This window comes from Geotrypetes seraphini, chromosome 11 (assembly GCF_902459505.1).
Source record: "Geotrypetes seraphini chromosome 11, aGeoSer1.1, whole genome shotgun sequence".
Lineage (NCBI taxonomy): Eukaryota > Metazoa > Chordata > Amphibia > Gymnophiona > Dermophiidae > Geotrypetes > Geotrypetes seraphini.
Genome location: NC_047094.1, coordinates 59,635,322 through 59,654,338, shown reverse-complemented (window position 1 = coordinate 59,654,338; position 19,017 = coordinate 59,635,322). Strand labels below are relative to the sequence as shown.

Genomic DNA, 19,017 nt, shown 5'->3' with positions numbered 1-19,017 from the left:
GTCAATACATAGAGTTGCGACGTCAAATTAATGATTTGCTGGCGCAGAGGGCCCTAAGGGATATTCAGTTGTATAAATACCGTTTGCATAGGTGGGGCAACAAGGCGGGGAAGTTGCTGGCCTCCTTGGTTAACCACAGGGCCCGCAGGCAACATATTCCCAAAATCTGGGCTCCTGATGGCTCTGAGGCAACTTCGCCCGAGGCTATTCAACAGAGCTTTGTACAGTTTTATCAGGCTCTATACGATCGGGGGAGCTGTGACACTGAGCAGAGAGCAGAGTTTTTTCGAGGCCTTCCCCTTCCTGAGCTGTCCCAGGACCAGAGAGATGCACTTAACGCTCCAGTGCAGGGCATTGAGATCCAGAGAGCTATACGGGCTCTAAAGCTTGCGAAGGCTCCTGGCCCGGATGGACTGGGCCCCGAATACTACAAATTGCTGGGGGAGAGGATTATTGGTCCCTTTCAGGCTTTATGTCAGGCCATGTGTGAGGGGGGTTTGTCTCCACATCGGCTTACTCATGCTCATATTGTTGTATTACCGAAGCCTGGAAGGGCGGAGGACCAGCTGGGGTCCTATCGGCCTATATCCCTGTTAAATCAGGATATTAAGCTCTTCGCGGCCATTATGGCTGCACGACTTGGCAAGGTCTTGCCCGGTCTGGTTCACCCGGACCAGGCCGGGTTTGTCCCAGGGCGGTATTCGTCCGCTAATGTTTTGCGAGCCCTATCTGTGCTTCAGAACCCGGCGCTGCTACGGAAACACCAGGGCCAGGAGAATGCCCTTATTGTCAGCCTGGATGCGGAAAAGGCATTTGATAAAGTTCTCTGGGATTATCTATTTTGGATTTTACCACAGATGGGTATCATGGGGAGCTTTCTGGCCGGGGTTCGTTCCCTATATGAGCAGCCGACTGCACAGATCTTGGTGAATGGGGCGCTCACCTCCTCCTTTTCCTTAGCTCGAGGCACGCGTCAGGGATGTCCGCTCTCTCCTATGCTGTTCGTATTGGCCCTTGAACCTCTAGCGATTAAGATCAGGCACTCTACAACACTGCGGGGTATACATCTGGGGTCGCAAGAATTTAAAATCAATTTGTTTGCTGATGATATGCTTATATTTTTGGGGGATGTTCTTACGGGAGTGCCTGCACTAATTCAGATTATCCAACAATTTGGCATGTTTTCCGGCCTGAGTATTAATTTTGAAAAGTCGGAAGCTTTGGCGGTCCACTCGCACTGTGTGGCTCACCATGATCCTTCTTTCCCATTAAAATGGTCTGGGGGCACGCTTAAATACCTGGGAGTGTTTTTGCATGCAGACCCTCGGGTGGTATATAGGAAAAATGTGCTAGACAAACTAGATGCGGCTGGAGCGCTTTGCAAGCGGTGGATGGACTTTCCGATTTCTTTTCTCGGTCGCGTTGCTCTTTTTAAGATGGTCCTCTTACCTAAGTTGCTCTATCCTTTGCAGATGGTGCCTCTGTGGGTCACATGCAGAGATATTAGGAAATATAAAGGCATTGTTTCATCTTTCATATGGCGCTCTAAACGGGCGCGAATTGGTTACCCAAAGCTTATTAGAGAGCGGTCTCAGGGAGGGGTAAATCTCCCGGATCTTCGTCTCTATAACGTGGCGGCTTTGCTTCGTTGGGTGCACGAAATCTACACGGGTGAGACTAAGTTTGCCCCGCGGGGATTTTGGTCCCTGTTGGCGGACCCGGTATCAGTGTTCAATCTCTTGAGACCCGGGGCTGGCTCTTGTGCTTCCTTGTTGCGACCCTTGCGGACCGCTTGGGGTTGGTGGCGCAGAGAAGTGGGGGGCTCGTCGGGCCCCTCCCCTTTCTTGGAGTTCGTGGCTAATCCTGCTTTTCCTGCGGGTACACATGTCTTCTTTGTGCGGGCTAGTCGATCCGGGTGCCGATTTGTTGGCCAGCTTGTGGAGCTGGGTTCGGGGCGACTGCCGGATTTTCTTGCATGTCAGGAGTACTGGGCGTGGACTGCAGGGTCCATACTGTTCTATCTACAACTACGTAGTTATTGTTCTTCGCTTCGGCTGCCGTCCGGGGAGTTACCCACCTTTTCCCCGCTGGATAGGGCTTTCCTTTCCCTCTCCCTTGAATTTAACTCGCTATCGGCTTGGTACAAACTGGGGAGAGATTGGAGGCCTGCTGACGTTTTTCTGTCCCGAATGGCAGATGGCTGGAGCTCTGAGTTGGGTGAAGAGGTTACGGTTGATGAGTTGTCACAATGCTTTGCGGATGGTGCGGGGGCGACTCCTAACGTTGCTTTACATGAAATTCATCTTAAGATCGTGCATAGGGCGTATATAACCCGCTGCGTTGGCTACACTATGGGCCTGTGGCCTGATGCCTTTTGTACCCGGTGTCCTGCTCTCAAGGGGACGCTAGTGCATCATTTTTTGGAATGCTCTTTGGTGGGACCGCTGTGGGTACGTGCACTTCAAGAGGTGGAGGATGTTTTGGGGTGCTCTCTGGAATGGTCGTACAAGACTCTGCTGCTTGGTGTCACGGATCCCCTAACTGAGGCTGGTATTTCTGCGCCTTTGCAACGCTTTGTGCTGGTGGCCCTGGGGCTTGTTAAGAAGCTAATTCTGCAGCACTGGGTGGGTAGTGTGTGCCCTACGTTTCAACAATGGAGAGCTAGTATGTCCCAGATGGCGGTATGGGAGAGGCAACGCAAGAAGGATGCCACTAGCTGGCAATCAGTGGCCTATGTGGCGTGCTGGGACTCATTCTAAGTTGGGTCGGTTCCTTGGGATGCAAGGGGAGGGGGGGTGGGGGATTTGGGGCGGGGGGAGGGAGGGAGGTTTGTTTTCCGGTTGTTCTGTTACAAACATGAAAATTGTGAACTTTCATGAGAAGGTTATGTTTGACTGCCTGATCTCTGGCCTAGCTGTATTGTGTACCTGATTATTGTATCTATGCTGTTATTCCTTTTTTGGCTTGGTTGCTGATTGTACCTCTCGTGACTGGTTCCTTCAATAAAAATATTTAAAAAAAAAAAAAAGAATGTAGGCAGGTAAGGCTAGACTCAGGGCACTGGTCTTTGACCTAAGGGCCACCGCAGGAGCGGACTGCTGGGAACGATGGACCACTGGGCTGACCCAGCAGCGGCAATTCTTATGTTCTTATGTTTTCAACTGTGTCAGGAAAAACCCAAGAGTTGGAAGAAAACCCAAATAATGAGAAGAAACAACGATTCTTCCCTGACCCTGAAAAAAGGGGGGTGAGGGGAAGAGACAGCTCAAACCGACTACTAAAGAAAATTTGTTGTGGTAAACGGTAAGCCATCAGTCGAACAGCTCGCAATGGGGACCAAACTCCTAATGCACCAGCTGTCATATGCAAACAATTCAAATAAATTGATGTATCTGGCTTATATATAACAAGAAAAAGTTTTTTACAAGGAAGAGAATACCACTGATTTATCCAAGGTGATACAGTTAGTTCACCCTTTATATCTTGTGTCCAAAAAAGGTTTCAATGCCAGTCTTTAAACCCTCAGAGACGCCACCAGAAGATCACATTATCATATCTTCTGGCTTTACGCACCTAATCGTCATTGGGTCAATATATGGTATGTATCAATTTCTAATTTTTTGTTTTGTTATCTTTTTAATTTAGTTTATTTTAAAACAATAAATAGTTTTAAAGAAAATTTTATATAAATTGAATACTTAGCTTAACTGGTGGTTGGTGGTTAGCAAGGGATTAATGAGCCAACATGTTTCACCCGTAGAGGGGGTTTCCTCAGGGCTACTATCCCTTTTTAGTACCAATTTTTCACGACATGACCACCCAATCTAAGTCTTGTCATGTCTTGTCATGTCTGGGTGGTCATGTCGTGAAAAATTGGTACTAAAAAGGGAAACCTGAGGAAACCCCTCTACGGGTGAAACATGTTGGCTCATTAATCCCTTGCTAACCACCAACCACCAGTTAAGCTAAGTATTCAATTTATATAAAATTTTCTTTAAAACTATTTATTGTTTTAAAATAAACTAAATTAAAAAGATAACAAAACAAAAAATTAGAAATTGATACACACCATATATTGACCCAATGACGATTAGGTGCGTAAAGCCAGAAGATATGATAATGTGATCTTCTGGTGGCGTCTCTGAGGGTTTAAAGACTGGCATTGAAACCTTTTTTGGATACAAGGTATAAAGGGTGAACTAACTGTATCACCTTGGATAAATCAACAATTCAAATAAGACATTTTTACATATATTTAACATACATAGAATAAACCCCCACCCCCACCCTCTTACCTCAGTATCCCAAAAGAAGAAAACTGTATAGATCCAATATAACCTATATTAGCATGTACTCTTATGGCCTCTCACTGCACCCAACCACCCCACCCAAATCTTCTTGATTCAAACCAAATATGTGCCCTCTCCCCAAAAAGATAGTGGGGATTTAATTTAATTGTGAATCTGACAGCAAGATAATAAAGTTTCATGTTTGTGTCATCATTGCCTTGAGGGGATTCTGTCTCCCTCTGGGTCACTGAAAACAGGTTCTTGCTCTGTGAGGAAAGTTTTCACAGAGGGTGAGCATGACCCAGCAATATCTTCCTTCGACTGAACCATGTGCGAGTGTTTGGAAACTAGTCTCATTTGCTTAGAAGGAACAGCCAGAAACCTCAGGACAATTTAGTGTTGAACATGATTGCATTTTTTCAAAACCACTAACTCAACCACTTACATAATTAGCGATTTACCCATATAAATTGGCCAGTCTGGTTAAAAGTGTGCAGAGACTTCCACAGGGCATGTACGGTAATTCTGGCCAGGTTAAAAAGAGACATCCCTGGGAGTAAGCTGAGCTTGAGGGAGATATATAGCAAATATATACAGGTTTTACAAAAGCACATGTGCTATTTGACTACTCCAACCATCATCCCTCTTGGTCAAATGCACAAATAGCAGGTGAAAATTAAATAAACTACACATTCACAACAACAAATAGATATAAAATGAGTAAATTACAATATACAATTAAAAACTTATCCCCAAAGAAATATATGATCATTCAGGAAAAACACAGAAAATAACCACGCCTTGCACATTTTCCGGAGCCAATTACAGATATAAATTAAACAAAATGGATGATACAAATGCCGTGTGGAACTCCGCAAGCAGACTGGGGGGGGGGGGCTCTAAAAACTTATTTTGCCACCAAACCTGTTAAGTTCTATTCTGTAGATAAAATGTCAACCAACTATGGGCAGTATGTCTAACCACAACACTCGGTCTATCCAGAAGACATTCATCCACCACTGAATCTCAGAAAAGCATTTGGCACAGCTTCCAGTCTCTGCTCCATAAATACAGGTTATTTTCCTCCTTTCATAGGAAGGTCCCGGACCTGAAGGAGGACGAGGAGCCCGGGTGGTTTGGGTATGTGGTGGCAAGTACCTACTGGTGTCAGGATTTGACAGGTAAGGGCCAACATCTTTTGTTCAACATTCATTCTTCAGAGGAACCAGTACCAATAATACTCTCATTTCCAGGATTTGGAAGAAATTTGTTCTGCTTTTATTAGAGCCATCCCTGTTCTGTGGATAAAGAGATTTAGTTTTTAGCCTGGATTCTGGGCTGCCATTAAGGGGGTGCAAATGATGCAAACAGGACAGTTGTCCTGGGCCCAAGTGGTGCAGGAAGAAAAAGGTGCAGCCTGCCAGCTGGCTTTGGGGTCCCCTCCCAAATTTCTGCCCTAAGCCCCAGAATATCTAACACCAGCCCTGCCTGGATTGGGGTCAGAATTGTCAGATGGCCTTTTTTATTTCTCACTGGTGGTCCTGGGCTTTTTTCTAAATATGTCGCCTTTATTTCTTCAGCCGAAGTGAGCGTCAGCTGTACCTTTACAATGTTGAGGCTCTGTCAGAAGGTCCCATTTCTTCTATTGGCATCGACGTGTCTCCATCAACTCTCATTCCTTTTTATGATGAGGACACAAGCATCATCTTTCTAACTGGCAAGGTAAGTGCCACATGGTGGAGCCTCGGGAGAGATTCTGCAAGCAGAGCAGAGCGCGAGACTTAACATGGTTCCCTTAAAAGTAAAGACTGACTTTGTAATTAGTACTAAACTTATCATTTCTATGGCACTACTAGACATGTAAAATGCTGTACATTAAACATATGAGATTGTAAGCTCTGTTGAACAGGGACTATCTAATCAGGACAGAGAAGCAGGACAAATAAGGAATTAGGGAATTACTTATTGTGGGAATGATTAAAACAGACATAGGTACTGAACAGGTGAATAGGTTTAGGAGTTATAAGCAGCCTCAAAAAAAGTGGGCTTTTAGCCTAGATTTGAATGTAGCCAAAGACAAAGCTTAGTGTATCAGCTCAGGAAACCTAATTAGTGTAATTCATAGAGTACTTTTCCCCAGGTGGCTCTTTATGTTGCAAACATTACCACTTAGAATACTGCAAAAAGATTTTAAATGCCTCAATCAAATCTCAAAATTTTATTGGTCAAATAAAAAGCCTCAGTTAAGGATACAGTTCTTAATGGGAAACTGAAGATGGGGGAGTACTGCACTTACCAAACATGAGATTATGTAATCATACTTGTTTGTTAAGATACATTAGAGATTAGGCGGTTGACCAACGCCAATTTACCCTGATTGCATTGAAAGCAACTTATTAAACTTCCTATCATTTTAATTCCTTATTTCAGGCCCTGACTAGTTTGCTCCCCTATAAATTGGGTAAGATTATTTCCATACATAATTAAAGAACTTGGAAATAAATCATCACAAAACACTCAAAACCCAAAAATACAGAGCCACACATTTACACAAGTCGATGAAGCCGTCTACACAATTTGCGGTGGCAGCGAAAAGGGCGAACAGAATGCAAGGAATGATAAAGAAGGGGATCACGAACAGATCAGAGAAGGTTATCATGCCGCTGTACCGGGCCATGGTGCACCTTCACCTGGAGTACTGCGTACAGCACTGGTCACTGTACATGAAGAAAGACACGGTACTACTCGAGAGGGTCCAGAGAAGAGCGACTAAGATGGTTAAGGGGTTGGAGAAGCTGCCATACAGCGAAAGATTAGAGAAACTGGGCCTCTTCTCCCTCGAACAGAGGAGATTGAGAGGGGACATGATAGAAACATCCAAGATACTAAAGGGAATAGACTTAGTAGATAAGGACAGGTTGTTCACCCTCTCCAAAGTAGGGAGAACGAGAGGGCACTCTCTAAAATTGAAAGGGGATAGATTCCATACAAATGTAAGGAAGTGCTTCTTCACCCAGAGAGTGGTGGAAAACTGGAACACTCTCCCGGAGGCTGTCATAGGGAAAACACCCTCCAGGGATTCAAGACAAAGTTAGACAAGTTCCTACTGAACAAGGACGTACGCTGGTAGGGCTAGTCTCAGTTAGGGCGCTGGTCTTTGACCAAAAGGGCCGCCGCATGAGCGGACTGCTGGGCCAGCAGCGGCAACTCTTATGTTCTTATGTTCAAATCTAGGACTGACTCAAAAGAGCAAAGCCCAACTGACCATCCTCAATCATGGACTCAAAAAAACTCCACTAATATTCCATGCACATATATAACTCCACCAAAAAACTCCCCAATCATTTCATCATACATTCTCCAAGGCCCAGATTCACTAAAGATAGCAATTCAATCGCTGTTGGCTGATTCTCTGGCCGATTTTGAAACAGCGATTGATTCACTATCTTTTTTACATGCCATGGCCAATCAGGGACTTCCTTAGGCTCAGCCCTAAGGAAGACCCTGATTGGCTCAGGCGCCCCGGGCTCCTCCCTTGGTTGGGGCCTGAGGCGCCTGAGCCAATCAGGGACTTCTTTAGGGCTGAAAGTCCCTGATTGGCCATGGCATGTAAAAAAGATAGTGAATCAGTTGCTGTTTCAAAATCGGCCAGAGAATCGGCCAACAGTAAAAATGTTTGAAATTAAACATTTAAATTGTCTAATTAAAAAAAAAGTAAAGGCTGTGTTCCACCCCCACCCTACTGCCTCTTGTCATTGTCCATGTTTATTTTAGGGTGACACCAGAGTCTTTTTGTACGAGATCATTCCAGAGGCACCTTTCTTCCTTGACTGTAACAGCTTCAGCTCCAGTGACCCTCATAAAGTAAGTGTTGAGCATGAAGATGGAAAGAGTACCAGATGTGCTTAGTTGCTGCAGCTGCAATGGCAGGTACTTAGCACCGAGTAATGTTACTACACCCCTGTACAGCATACTGTACAGTGCACAGACTTATGAAAGAGACATATTATAATATATCCCCTCTTTTACTAAGATGCGCTAGCCAATTTAGTGCGCGCTAAATGCTAATGCGTCCATAGAATATAATGGATATGTTCAGTGGCGTACCAAGGGGGGGCGGTCCGCCTCGGTGCAAGCCCTGAGGGGGTGCTCCCGGACCGTTCCCTCCCCCCTCCGGTGTCCGGTTCCCCGCTTGCCGTCCGGGTCTCCAATCTGGCGTCCGGATTCCCCTCCCCCAGACTCCCCGCACCATTTCCCTAGAGAAGCAGCCTGCAGCAAGATCGCGATGCCAGCGATCTTTGCGCTGCTTCGGCGCTGTTTCCTCCACCGCAGTCCCGCCCCTCCTCTGACATCAGAGGGGCAGGACTGCGGCAGAGGAAACAGCGCCGAAGCAGCGCAAAAATCGCTGGCATCGCGATCTTGCTGCAGGCTGTTTCTCTAGGTAAATGGTGCAGTGAACTTGTGTGCCTAGGGGCCCTTGATGAATTAATCCTGCCCTGTGTGCAGTAAAGAAAGCTTGCACTGCAGGTGCCTGTCCTGTGCCTGTTCTATGACAGGGCTGTGTGCAAGTGTGAGGAAAGCACATGACGCTGTTGCCTCTGCTGTACCTGGAAACTTGCACGGCGGCTGCCTGTGCTATACCTTGTAGCAAAATACAGGATCTAAGACATTAAAACACTAAAAATAAAAGAAATCTAGAAAAAGAAAGAAACTCCAATGTTATGAATCAGGTTTTTGTGATGGTTGTTTAATTTAAATTGCAATTCTTTTGCTTGTTGTACAGGGCTTCATCTTCCTGCCTAAGACTGAGTGCAATGTGAAGGATGTGGAATTTGCCAAGGCACTGCGGCTCCGGCAGACTGCATTGGAACCCATCGTATTTAGAGTCCCAAGAGTAAAAGTGTGTAGATAGAGCAATTCTTCTCTTTTCTCATGCTCTCTCTTCTTTGGTCATTTCTACAGTATTCCTCTGATTTATTTTCTGCCATTTTCTTGTGACCATCCCTTATTGATAGAGAAAGAGAGAGAGTCCAAACTGTGGGCCAGAAGGTCCAAGTTGGAGCAGTATTAGGACACACTTCTCTACCTCTTTTTCTGTTTTATCTATGGTACTACTCAAAGGTCTGTCCAGGGAATTCAGGCCTTATCATGTACTAATCTGGCTTTCCTCCAACCCCAAAATATCCAGATCCAGGCCTCGTAGTACACAGGCACCAGCCTTTCTTCAACTCAGCAATAATCAGTGGTGGTTTTGTAGTGTAAACCTGGCTGGTTGGGCTGGCTCCTGTGGCTTTAGTATCATCTGACATATGTCCCCATAGAAAACAATTTTCTAAAAGCTGCTTTATCCTGTATAAAGTCATTTCAGCGCATAAGCTGACAGTGAAGAAGTCCATGTGCTGTTATTTTCAGAATTTGTGTCAGAGCTACTGATTGAGTCTAACACAGTCATCTTAGGATGCAACATTCATTCAGGGGTGTAATATTCAGGCTGTGGTGATCAATGGTTTTTAAGCCATTGACAGACGTGGGCTGAACTGAGCCCAAATACTTTAAGGGTTGGACCATGTCTGGGCTCTGGTATTGAATATCTGGTTACAGAAGCAAGCCAGAAGTTAAGCACATACCATTCAGTGTTCAGGCCAGTGCCCGGTTAGCTTGGCAGGTAAAGTTAGGGAAGCCTTTTTCTTGCCTAACTTCATCCACTTATTTAACTGTCAAAATTTAAAAAAAATGTGACCACAGACTTTCCCACCAGAATTTAAAATTGGGTGCAATGGACGTTTCTACGAGAATTCAAATCTGTGACCAACAAATTTTCCCACCACATTTCAAATTTGTGGCCAACGAACTTTCTCGCCAAAATTCAAATTCATGACCAACAGACAGACCTCTGTTCTCAATCAGGTCAACCCACTCTACTGTATATAAAGACAAATTGCAGACCTCACCTGAAGACAGCCACAGCATGATGGCTGAAACACTGATTCTACCTACCCAGATGCGGCGAGACCCAGAAAACAGCAACAATCACTTATTTAACTGGTTTGTGGTCTGAATATTGCTGCTAATTGGTTAAATACTGGCTCCACGGGTCTGGCTTCCAATTAAAACACCCCCTCCCCTCCCCCACCCATGTGGAGCTAGTATTTATTACCTGTGGACCCTTCTAAAGCAGCAGTGAAGGCTGGCTAGCACAGGAAATGCTGTAAACAAGTTGGTTGTGGCCTGCCCCGCCAGGGCCTTTTCTCTGCCTCATCAGAAGTGACACGGCAGAGGAAAGGCCCTGGTGAGGCTGGCCACAAGCATTTAACATTGCATTCATTTTTGGTTGGTTAAGGGGGTGCAGCTGAACCTCCCCACCCTGCACCCCACTGGCTATGCCCATAAGAATCATAACCATAGATCTTGTCCATAAGTCCTGAATCTAAACTAGTCATGTTACCTGATAGAGGGGTTCACTGGAGTTCAATCACTTAGTAGTAAAAAATTGGATAAAATGACAAATTCATGAACTGTTCAAGGATTTAATTTCATTTGCCTCTGTTTATTGCATTTTGTATGACTGTGATTGGCCTTGAGTGAATGCCTGAATTCTTAAGTATAATTCTGGATGTCAGTAACTCTCCAAATAGTGCAGGTGCTAATGGTAAATTAGTCCCCCTTCCCTCTCCACTGCCAATATGACTTTCATATTCACTGTTTCGAATTCACCCAAGTTAGTGGGGTTTATGATAACTGTGAGACTATCCAAAACTACTCAGACTCTCCCAGAGCCCTGTTTCTCTTTCTCCTCCCTTTCTGAAAGGTTTCACCTTTGCTGTGCCCTGTATGGCATTTAATGTCTCTCCTGTTTGGGCATTTCTCAGATAAGCCCTATTTGAACCCCTTTCTGTAAAGTCCAGATATCTGAATCTCCTCCCTGAGTCCTCTCATCCTTATGTTTTTTTCTCTTGCCTCAGAATGAGTACTTCCAGGATGACCTTTTCCCTGAAACAGAGGTGTGGTGGGAGCCGGTTCTCTCAGCCACTGCCTGGCTGACTGGTTCCAATGGCAAACACAAGTGGATAAGCCTGAGGCCTAAGGATATGATCCCAGGTGAGTGAAGGAAGGGAGGGAGGAAGCAGAGATCTGGAAGAGGAGGCTGTAATTTTCATTCTCTTATGACACCTGAAGGTCAGCAGAATTCTGCCCTGAAAACAGGGCCTCGGTCAAATATATGTACAATCAATTTGTTATTGTGTTTGGAAAAAATATTTTTATGTGGAACCAACAGGATTATTTTTTTTTCTTAATTCTCTTGCAGTTACCATGTAGCTTGCGTGTCACTTCCCCTGCCATTAGGTGTGCGACTGAGCTTTTGTTCAAACTGAAATTGTTGACCCTAACTGCTGTGAATGACTAGCCCTTTGGAGTTTTCCGGGTTGTTGGGGGGGCTGCTCCAAAACCTTTTTTTTTTTTTTTTTTTTGTAAACTTGCCCAATTTAGCTTCCAACAAGCATCTGAAACATCTCCAAGTAAAGGAGAACTTAAGATTGGGTCTCTGGACACTATTGGTTCATCATTCATCACCTAAAAATGAATTGCGGATACAGAAAGTGTCTCATATTTGTTGTAGAAAGCCAACACCTCCAGCATAGGGCCTGCATTGGCCCTCTGAATCTTTACCAAAAGCCTGGATCTAGATGTGGTATGATTAGGGTTACTAGACATCCGGATTTACCCGGCATATCATCTAAATCCAAAGAACCAGTAGACACATGCTTTCACTCATGAACTTTTGCACCTGCATTTTGTGCATTTAAAATGTTCATGAAAAATAAAGCACTTAAGTCTGAAAATCCAGTCTGTGTTATTTTTCAATCCTGACCAAACATGCTTCTCAGAAACCTCTATCCAGTGTAGCTATGAGGATGTGCATAATGAAACATCACACCTGCTTTAAGGCAGATGGGGGTTTTCAGACAGACAGTTTATGAGTGAATTGTCATTTATCTGCATAATTAACTCTGAAAATTGCATCTCAATGTTGTTTTCTGTGCTGTTTTTGTTTTGTTTTCAGTTAGTGAAGCCCCTAAAGATGTCCCCATCAGAAAGTACGCTCCCTCATCCTTCTACCTGGAGGAAAAATCGGATGAACAGAAAAAAGAGGAGGTAATATTTGAAGAGATCTTGCTGCAGATCTGCTGTATATGGCTGTATCATTCAGGATTCAACTCCAATCTCTGAGCTGAATTCTTAGTTCATAGGGACTGTTAAGAACTGGATACACTCACTGTTTATGATAAGAATCCTGAACTCTGTCCTTATTTCTTGGATTTCCCATAGGTGGAGTTTACTTAATTGTAGATGGTATCAAGAATGATCTTTCCCCTGATTTCAAGGACTTTTGTTTTCACCACTGTGGTCCAATAAGGAGAATTACATGTCAGGATTTAGGATCAAATGTAGAGACTGCTTAATCTGTCGAGAAATGAATATTACTAAAGAGAGAAACTCACTGAATGATGTTTGTCATCTCCCTAGACTCCAGCACACTTCTCAGCCTGACACTATCGGCTACATCACTGCCATTTATCAATTCCCTGCTCCTCCATGGAGCCTTGTGGCTATGTGCATCAGCCCATTTTGCCTTTGGTTTTTACAGTAGGATGTGCATGAACACTGAGACACTACTTCCCCAGTATATTAAACATTGTTCTAGGCCAGGTCCATTACTCCTAGAGTACTGGGAGACTCCTGGAGTCAATTTGTATGTTTGTTATACAATTAACCTCTTTCTGATGTAACAGACATTCTCATTTCATATTCCAGTTGTTGAATGCAATGGTGGCAAAACTGGGGAACCGTGATGACCCTCTTCCACAGGATGCATTTGAAGGAGTAGCTGAAGATGAATGGGTAAGAAACATACAGGGGACATGTTCATTTTTACTCAGTCTTTACTGAGTCTGGTTAATTACAGGCAATGATTATGATCCAATAAACTGGATTACCCCGGCTGTCTGAAAGTTACACTTTAATGATAATATCACCTTTACTAACATCACCCCTCTGCTAGTTATATCTGCTCCAGTAATAATTGTATCTGCAAGTTACCTTTTTATTTCTTTAAAACATTTATAACTCAGATTATCTATGACTCATGGCAGTGCACAAAAATAACATACCTTAGATACTCGAATATAAGCCAAAATAATGGCCCAAAATGGGGGGTTTTAGTTTATATTCTGGTTAGCACCCATTCATCCCCCTTCTGGACCTGTTGCAGGCCTCCACTGGGCCTGCCATAAGACTTGGTGGGCCAGCAGTGGATTGGGACAGGAAGGATCTTGCAGCAACCATTCAGATAGCAGCTCTGCAAGGGGTAGGAGCGTATGAAGATCACTTCTGCCCCGGTTCACCATTGGACCACTAGGGAATTTAAAGGTATATTCTTTACTAATCTTGGAGGCAGGAGGGAGGTGAGAGTTATTAGAGTCAGCTGGGACAGGAGGTGGGAGGGATCCTTCCTGTTCCAGCCCACTGCTGGACCACCAAAGCTTATGGCAAACCTGGTGGAGGCCTGCAAGGTATTGGGAGAGGGAGGGGACAGGTTGCAGAGCCTAGCAGTGAATGGAGGGGTGGGACAAGGTGCAGAGTCTGGCAGGGAAGGGAGGGGGACTGGGGGGCTGGGTGCAGGGTAAGGCATGGCAGGGTACTTGAATATAAACCCCCAGTTTATATTCGAGTCAACCTTTTATCCTTCTTTTTTGAGAAAAAAGGTTACCTTGGTTATATTCGTTTCAGTTTATATTCGAATAAATACGGTAATAACATACTGTACAAAAAATCAAGTTAAACCAAGTAAAGAAACCCAGACATACAGTACATATAGTCAAAGTACTTGACCATATTATAGCAAGGCTTCACGCTAATAATATATTCTGTGATAGTAGTGGCTGCTTGCAGGTAACTCAATATGAGGGTAAAGCCTGCTGAAAGAGGTAAGTTTCTAATTTCTTAAGAAAGGTGGACTTGCATGTAGTTAATCTTTATTCACCCAGTAAAGCTTTTCAAAACTTTGGTTTAATGACAGCAAACATACAAACTTGGGTTTTATTGAGCCATACTTGATGGAAAGATGAATGCCCAGCAAATCCATACTGGCTGAGCTAAGCATTTGGGGTGGTCCATACAATTTAAGCATGGTGTAGACACTCAATGGGGCATCATGATTCAACACCTAAAACACTAATAACAAAACCTTAATCTGAATTCTGCAAAAAGTCATGAGCCAGTGTAACGCACAGAGAATAGGGGTGATGAGAGCAGTATCATGATTTATGCTGTAATTAATAAAGAGCCAGTTCAGATAGAACATAGGTACTGGAATTTAGACATCCAGATTGGGAAGTGCTCAATTCCAGTGCAGGGTCTTTTCTGAACTACCTACAGGAGTGTATATTTTGGTTGCACAAGCAGTGGGAACAGCTATTTTACAATATACACATTGAAAAAAAGAAATCCACAAACTTGACAGCTTCCACGTGGAGGTGCCGATTTTGAAACTTCCATCTGTAAGTTGCATCACGTCCATGTGCTAATGTCCAGTTTTACAAACCTATAAGGAGCCACTGAAATGTTCTCAGCCCAACCAGGAAAAGAACGATGTGGAGCCATGAAACATAAGTTATTCCATACTTTTCTTGACACCTTGTTTCAATGATATGAAAAGAAGAGTGTCAAGAAAAGTTTTCAAGAAAAGTGTTTCATGGTTTCACATCATTCTCTTCTTAGCTGGGCTGAAAACTTTTCAGCGACCCCTTGTAGATGCATAAGTGTCGTCAATGATGTAGTAATGCTGCAATTGTTATTTTCCTTCATTTGAAGAGGGGGAATAAACAACAGGCGAAATTAGCACTTTTGGTGTGCATGCCATTGAGCTAGTGTAAAACCTGATGGGAAAATGTTTCTCTATGAACATGTATTCCCTTTGTAAAATGGGGAGTAGACATGTAGAGTTTTGTCCTGCCCAAGCTTCACGCCCCCTTGAAAAATCTCTATTTACTGGAGGCTCTCAGTCATCCTTGGGACATATAAACATAACATAAAATAAAACTCACTTTTATACCACAAATACTGTTAAGTTCTATGTGGTTCACAAAAGATTATGAGTACAAAAGGTGGGAAGAAAGGCAGAGCATGCCTAATTTTCAAAGTATTCAGTAAAAAAGATACATTTTTAAGTCACATCGAAATTGTAGATAAAAGTCAGTCAACATAATTATGAAAGTCAATTCCTTGTCCCATGGTGCCGCTTGAAAGGACAGCAGACGTTGTTGAAATCTTTTAAATTTACAACCTTTAGCAGTCAGGTTTTCAGGATACCAAAAATGAATATACATCAAATAGATTTGCATACAAAGGATTTAGTGCATGCAAATTTGTCTCATGCATAATTATTGTGGATATACTGAAAACCTGACTGGCTAGGTGTGTCCCGAGGACCCGGCTGAAAACCTCTGCTATATTATACATGTATGCAAGGCACAGTATCACTTCCCCTACAATTAGAGCTATACCCAGTGTCACTGCCTCACCTCTTTTGATAATTCCACTCTGGATATCAAAGCCACTTTCCTCTCATGATAAATTATACTAGCAGTCTAACTTTTCTATAGCTTATGCCTCCCTACATGTGTTTATTTTTAGGACTAGCTCTTCAGCTCCTGTTCTACTCAGACCCCATCTCCTGAGATCTCCTTGGTGGCCACAACTCTCTAAAGTCCACGTTTTCCAATGCTGTGTCATTTTAAACTGGAAGTCAGAACAAAGCAACCTAAGCTAGAAACTTGCACTCAGCTCTGACCACAAGCTCTGGACTGGCAGTGGGGGTCCAACCTATGCTGATGGGAGTTCTATACTGTAATAGTTCACAAAGAAGTTCACAGTGGTGACAGATTGTTTGACTGTGATAACTTAACTCACACTTCTCTTTTAGCAGTTAAGATAATTTTGACTCCTACCATTGGTACACTGAGATACCAGGATTTAAACTGCATCTTCTAGATAGATTTGCAGAGTCAGTGACAAGGATGCAGAGAAGACCAATGATGAGCCAGCAGCACCATCCTCCCCAGTAAGAGCATTCAGTCTGACCAATGAATGGCAAGACATAATGGCTTTTTTTAAACCAGTGAAGCTTGCATAGAATCTAGATTTGGATGGTCACCTATGATGGTTGGTAAATAATCTGTACTAGAGCAGAATTTCTTATATGGGTTGGATGCTGTGGACTGCTTCTTTCCTCATTTTCAGTGCTCTATACCTGAGAAGATATTGTCTATTTTATCCTCTTTCCCTACTCCTGCTGCAGAATTCTTACAAAGGAACAGTCCAGGCCTAATGATACCAACTCTTTTATTATACAAATACTGTACTGTTTTTTTGCATTGTCTGAGTATATTTTTGTTACATTGGGGACCATTTGTAGCCCTATTAGACTGTATTTGTAAAACTATCACCTGCTGGGACAGAATTGGACAAGGGCTATTATGCTATGAAAGAACTTTCCATGTTTGGTGCTGATGCCACAGAGTAATGTACTTTACAGTATCTCAAAAGACTACACGGTATCTTTGAACGTGATGTAGTTAAGGTAAACTTTGGGGAATCTTTAAGCTGCTTCCATCTTCTTCCCCTGCAAATCACACACAAAACCAACAAGCATGCCTACATGGCTATTTTCAAGGGCTCAAAAAAGAGGCTCAAAGAATTTCAGTTATAAACAACTCCAAAGTACAGTGTTACCTCATGTAGAGGTGGGGGGCGTATGTTAATTTAGTATATGTCAAACAGATGTTGGAGACACAATATGGGAGGAGCGGATACAGATTTATTTCAGGGTGGGACAAAGTAACAAAAGCCTCAATTATTGGCCTGGCTTTGCAATGTGTTACCACATTCAGAATTGGCATCAGGGTTACTGTAAGCATATTATATCATAAGAATCATATTGTATATGGGACCATAAGAAAAATGAAACTTTTAGAGATGTATAGGTGATTTATTTGTTTTGATTTGTCAAGGATGGGAGTTATGGGGATCATAAAGATTTCAGCTGTATTTTTTAGTTCTTTCTTATTTTTAGATTTTTATTTTGTTTCTTGTTCTGGTGTTTGCATTGTTCCCCCCCCCCCACTCCCCCAGTTAATGTGGATAGGCAAGTTGATATTTCCTATATTATTTTTTGTGATTTGATTTTCCTTTTGTTGGTTTTTTCCTTGTTAAAATTTACTTTTGTAAATTTAATTAAAACCTAATTAAAACAAAAAAAGGGACCTCCAAGTATCTGCCACTTAATATCTTAGACCAGTGTTTTTCAACCTTTTTTGGGCAAAGGCACACTTGTTTCATGAAAAAAATCACAAGGCACACCACCATTAGAAAATGTTAAAAAATTTAACTCTGTGCCTATATTGACTATATATAAAGTAATTCTCTTGAATAGGAATCAAATAAACACAAAGAAAGTATTTTATAATGCTGCCACCGCCACTGGGGAATAGGCTGCCACTGCCGCCATCGGGAACAGGCCGGCACCGAGTTCTCCCTGCTTCTCTTCCCCGCGGGGCCGACCAACTCTCGCCACTCGTCGTCAATTCTAACGTCGGAGAGGACGTTCTAGGCCAGCCAGGCAGCGATTGGCTGGCCCAGAACGTCCTCTCCGACGTCAGAATTGACGCGAGTGGCGAGAGTTGGCCGGCCCCACAGGGAAAAGCAGGGAGAACTTGGCGCCGGCCTGTTCCCGATGGCGGCGGTGGCACTCAAGTAGCTAAAGAGCCGCAGTTTGCCGGCCTAGGGACAACACTGGAGGGTGGCCAGCTGTGCATCCCCTTGGGACGTAAACCCGGGGTGGGGCAGACCGCCCCCCCCACCCTGGTATGCCACTATCTGTACCTCACTCCCTCCCTATGACCAAAAATTCTCCTTTCTTCTATTCCCCGTGTACACAACCATCTCTTTCCCTCCCTTCCTCTCTCCAAAGTCCATGCCTTCTGTGTCCAAACACTCATTCCCTCCCCCACCTCAGCATCTCTTTCCCTCCCTTCCTCTCTCCCAAGTTCATGCCTTGTGTCCAAAACGCACTCCCTCCCCCCTTTTGTGTTCCGTGTTTGCCTCCCAGCCCATCTTTGCAACTTTCTCAGCAAAACGAAGCTCAAGCCGCGAGGCTTGTCTTCTGCTTCCTGCCTGCCCTGCCGCGCACAAATAGCCGAACGGAAGTATTCTCCAACGTCAGCGCTGACGTCGGAGGGCAGGCTTTGCTTAAGCCCTCCCTCCGACGTCAGCGCTGACATCGGGGAACGCTTGCGATCGGCTATATGTTAGCTGCAGGGCAGGCAGGAACAGAAGACGAGCCTTGCGGCTCGAGATGTATTGAACTCCGCGGGTCCCCCATCCAGCTCTCTCCTGTCCATGTGGGGCGGACCGCCCCTCTCCCTAGACTGGTGGTACTGCCCTGATGGCGGCCCTGACCGTACGGCACACCAGGCAACATCTCGCGGCACACTAGTGTGCCGCGGAACAGCGGTTGAAAAACACTGTCTTAGACAACCCACCTCTCCACTCCAATATGAAGCCAATGCCCTTCCTGCTCAGCTGGTAGCCAGATGTCCATTCCTCCCTGAAAGTAGTGCCTGGATCATCCTCTTTACTGGCACTAGGGTTTTTTGCTGTTAAAAAGAAC

The 19,017-nt window shown here is 44.1% G+C and overlaps 1 protein-coding gene across 3 annotated transcripts in view; it reads left to right on the top strand.

The window, feature by feature from the left end:
* The window catches only part of LOC117345779 (mitochondrial import inner membrane translocase subunit TIM16-like), a 638,816-nt gene that overhangs the window by 603,977 nt on the left and 15,822 nt on the right, over positions 1-19,017 (top strand). For 2 of the 3 annotated variants that reach the window (XM_033914919.1, XM_033914920.1), the window contains exons 21-28: positions 5,385-5,470; positions 5,870-6,011; positions 8,064-8,153; positions 9,073-9,189; positions 11,252-11,387; positions 12,352-12,443; positions 13,104-13,190; positions 15,984-17,612. In XM_033914919.1, the coding sequence (XP_033770810.1) occupies positions 5,385-5,470; positions 5,870-6,011; positions 8,064-8,153; positions 9,073-9,189; positions 11,252-11,387; positions 12,352-12,443; positions 13,104-13,190; positions 15,984-15,989 (756 nt within the window). In that variant the 3' untranslated portion in view covers positions 15,990-17,612. Of the gene's footprint in view, positions 1-5,384; positions 5,471-5,869; positions 6,012-8,063; positions 8,154-9,072; positions 9,190-11,251; positions 11,388-12,351; positions 12,444-13,103; positions 13,191-15,983; positions 17,613-19,017 lie in introns of those variants that run through there. The other variant, XM_033914922.1, reaches the window with a different exon arrangement.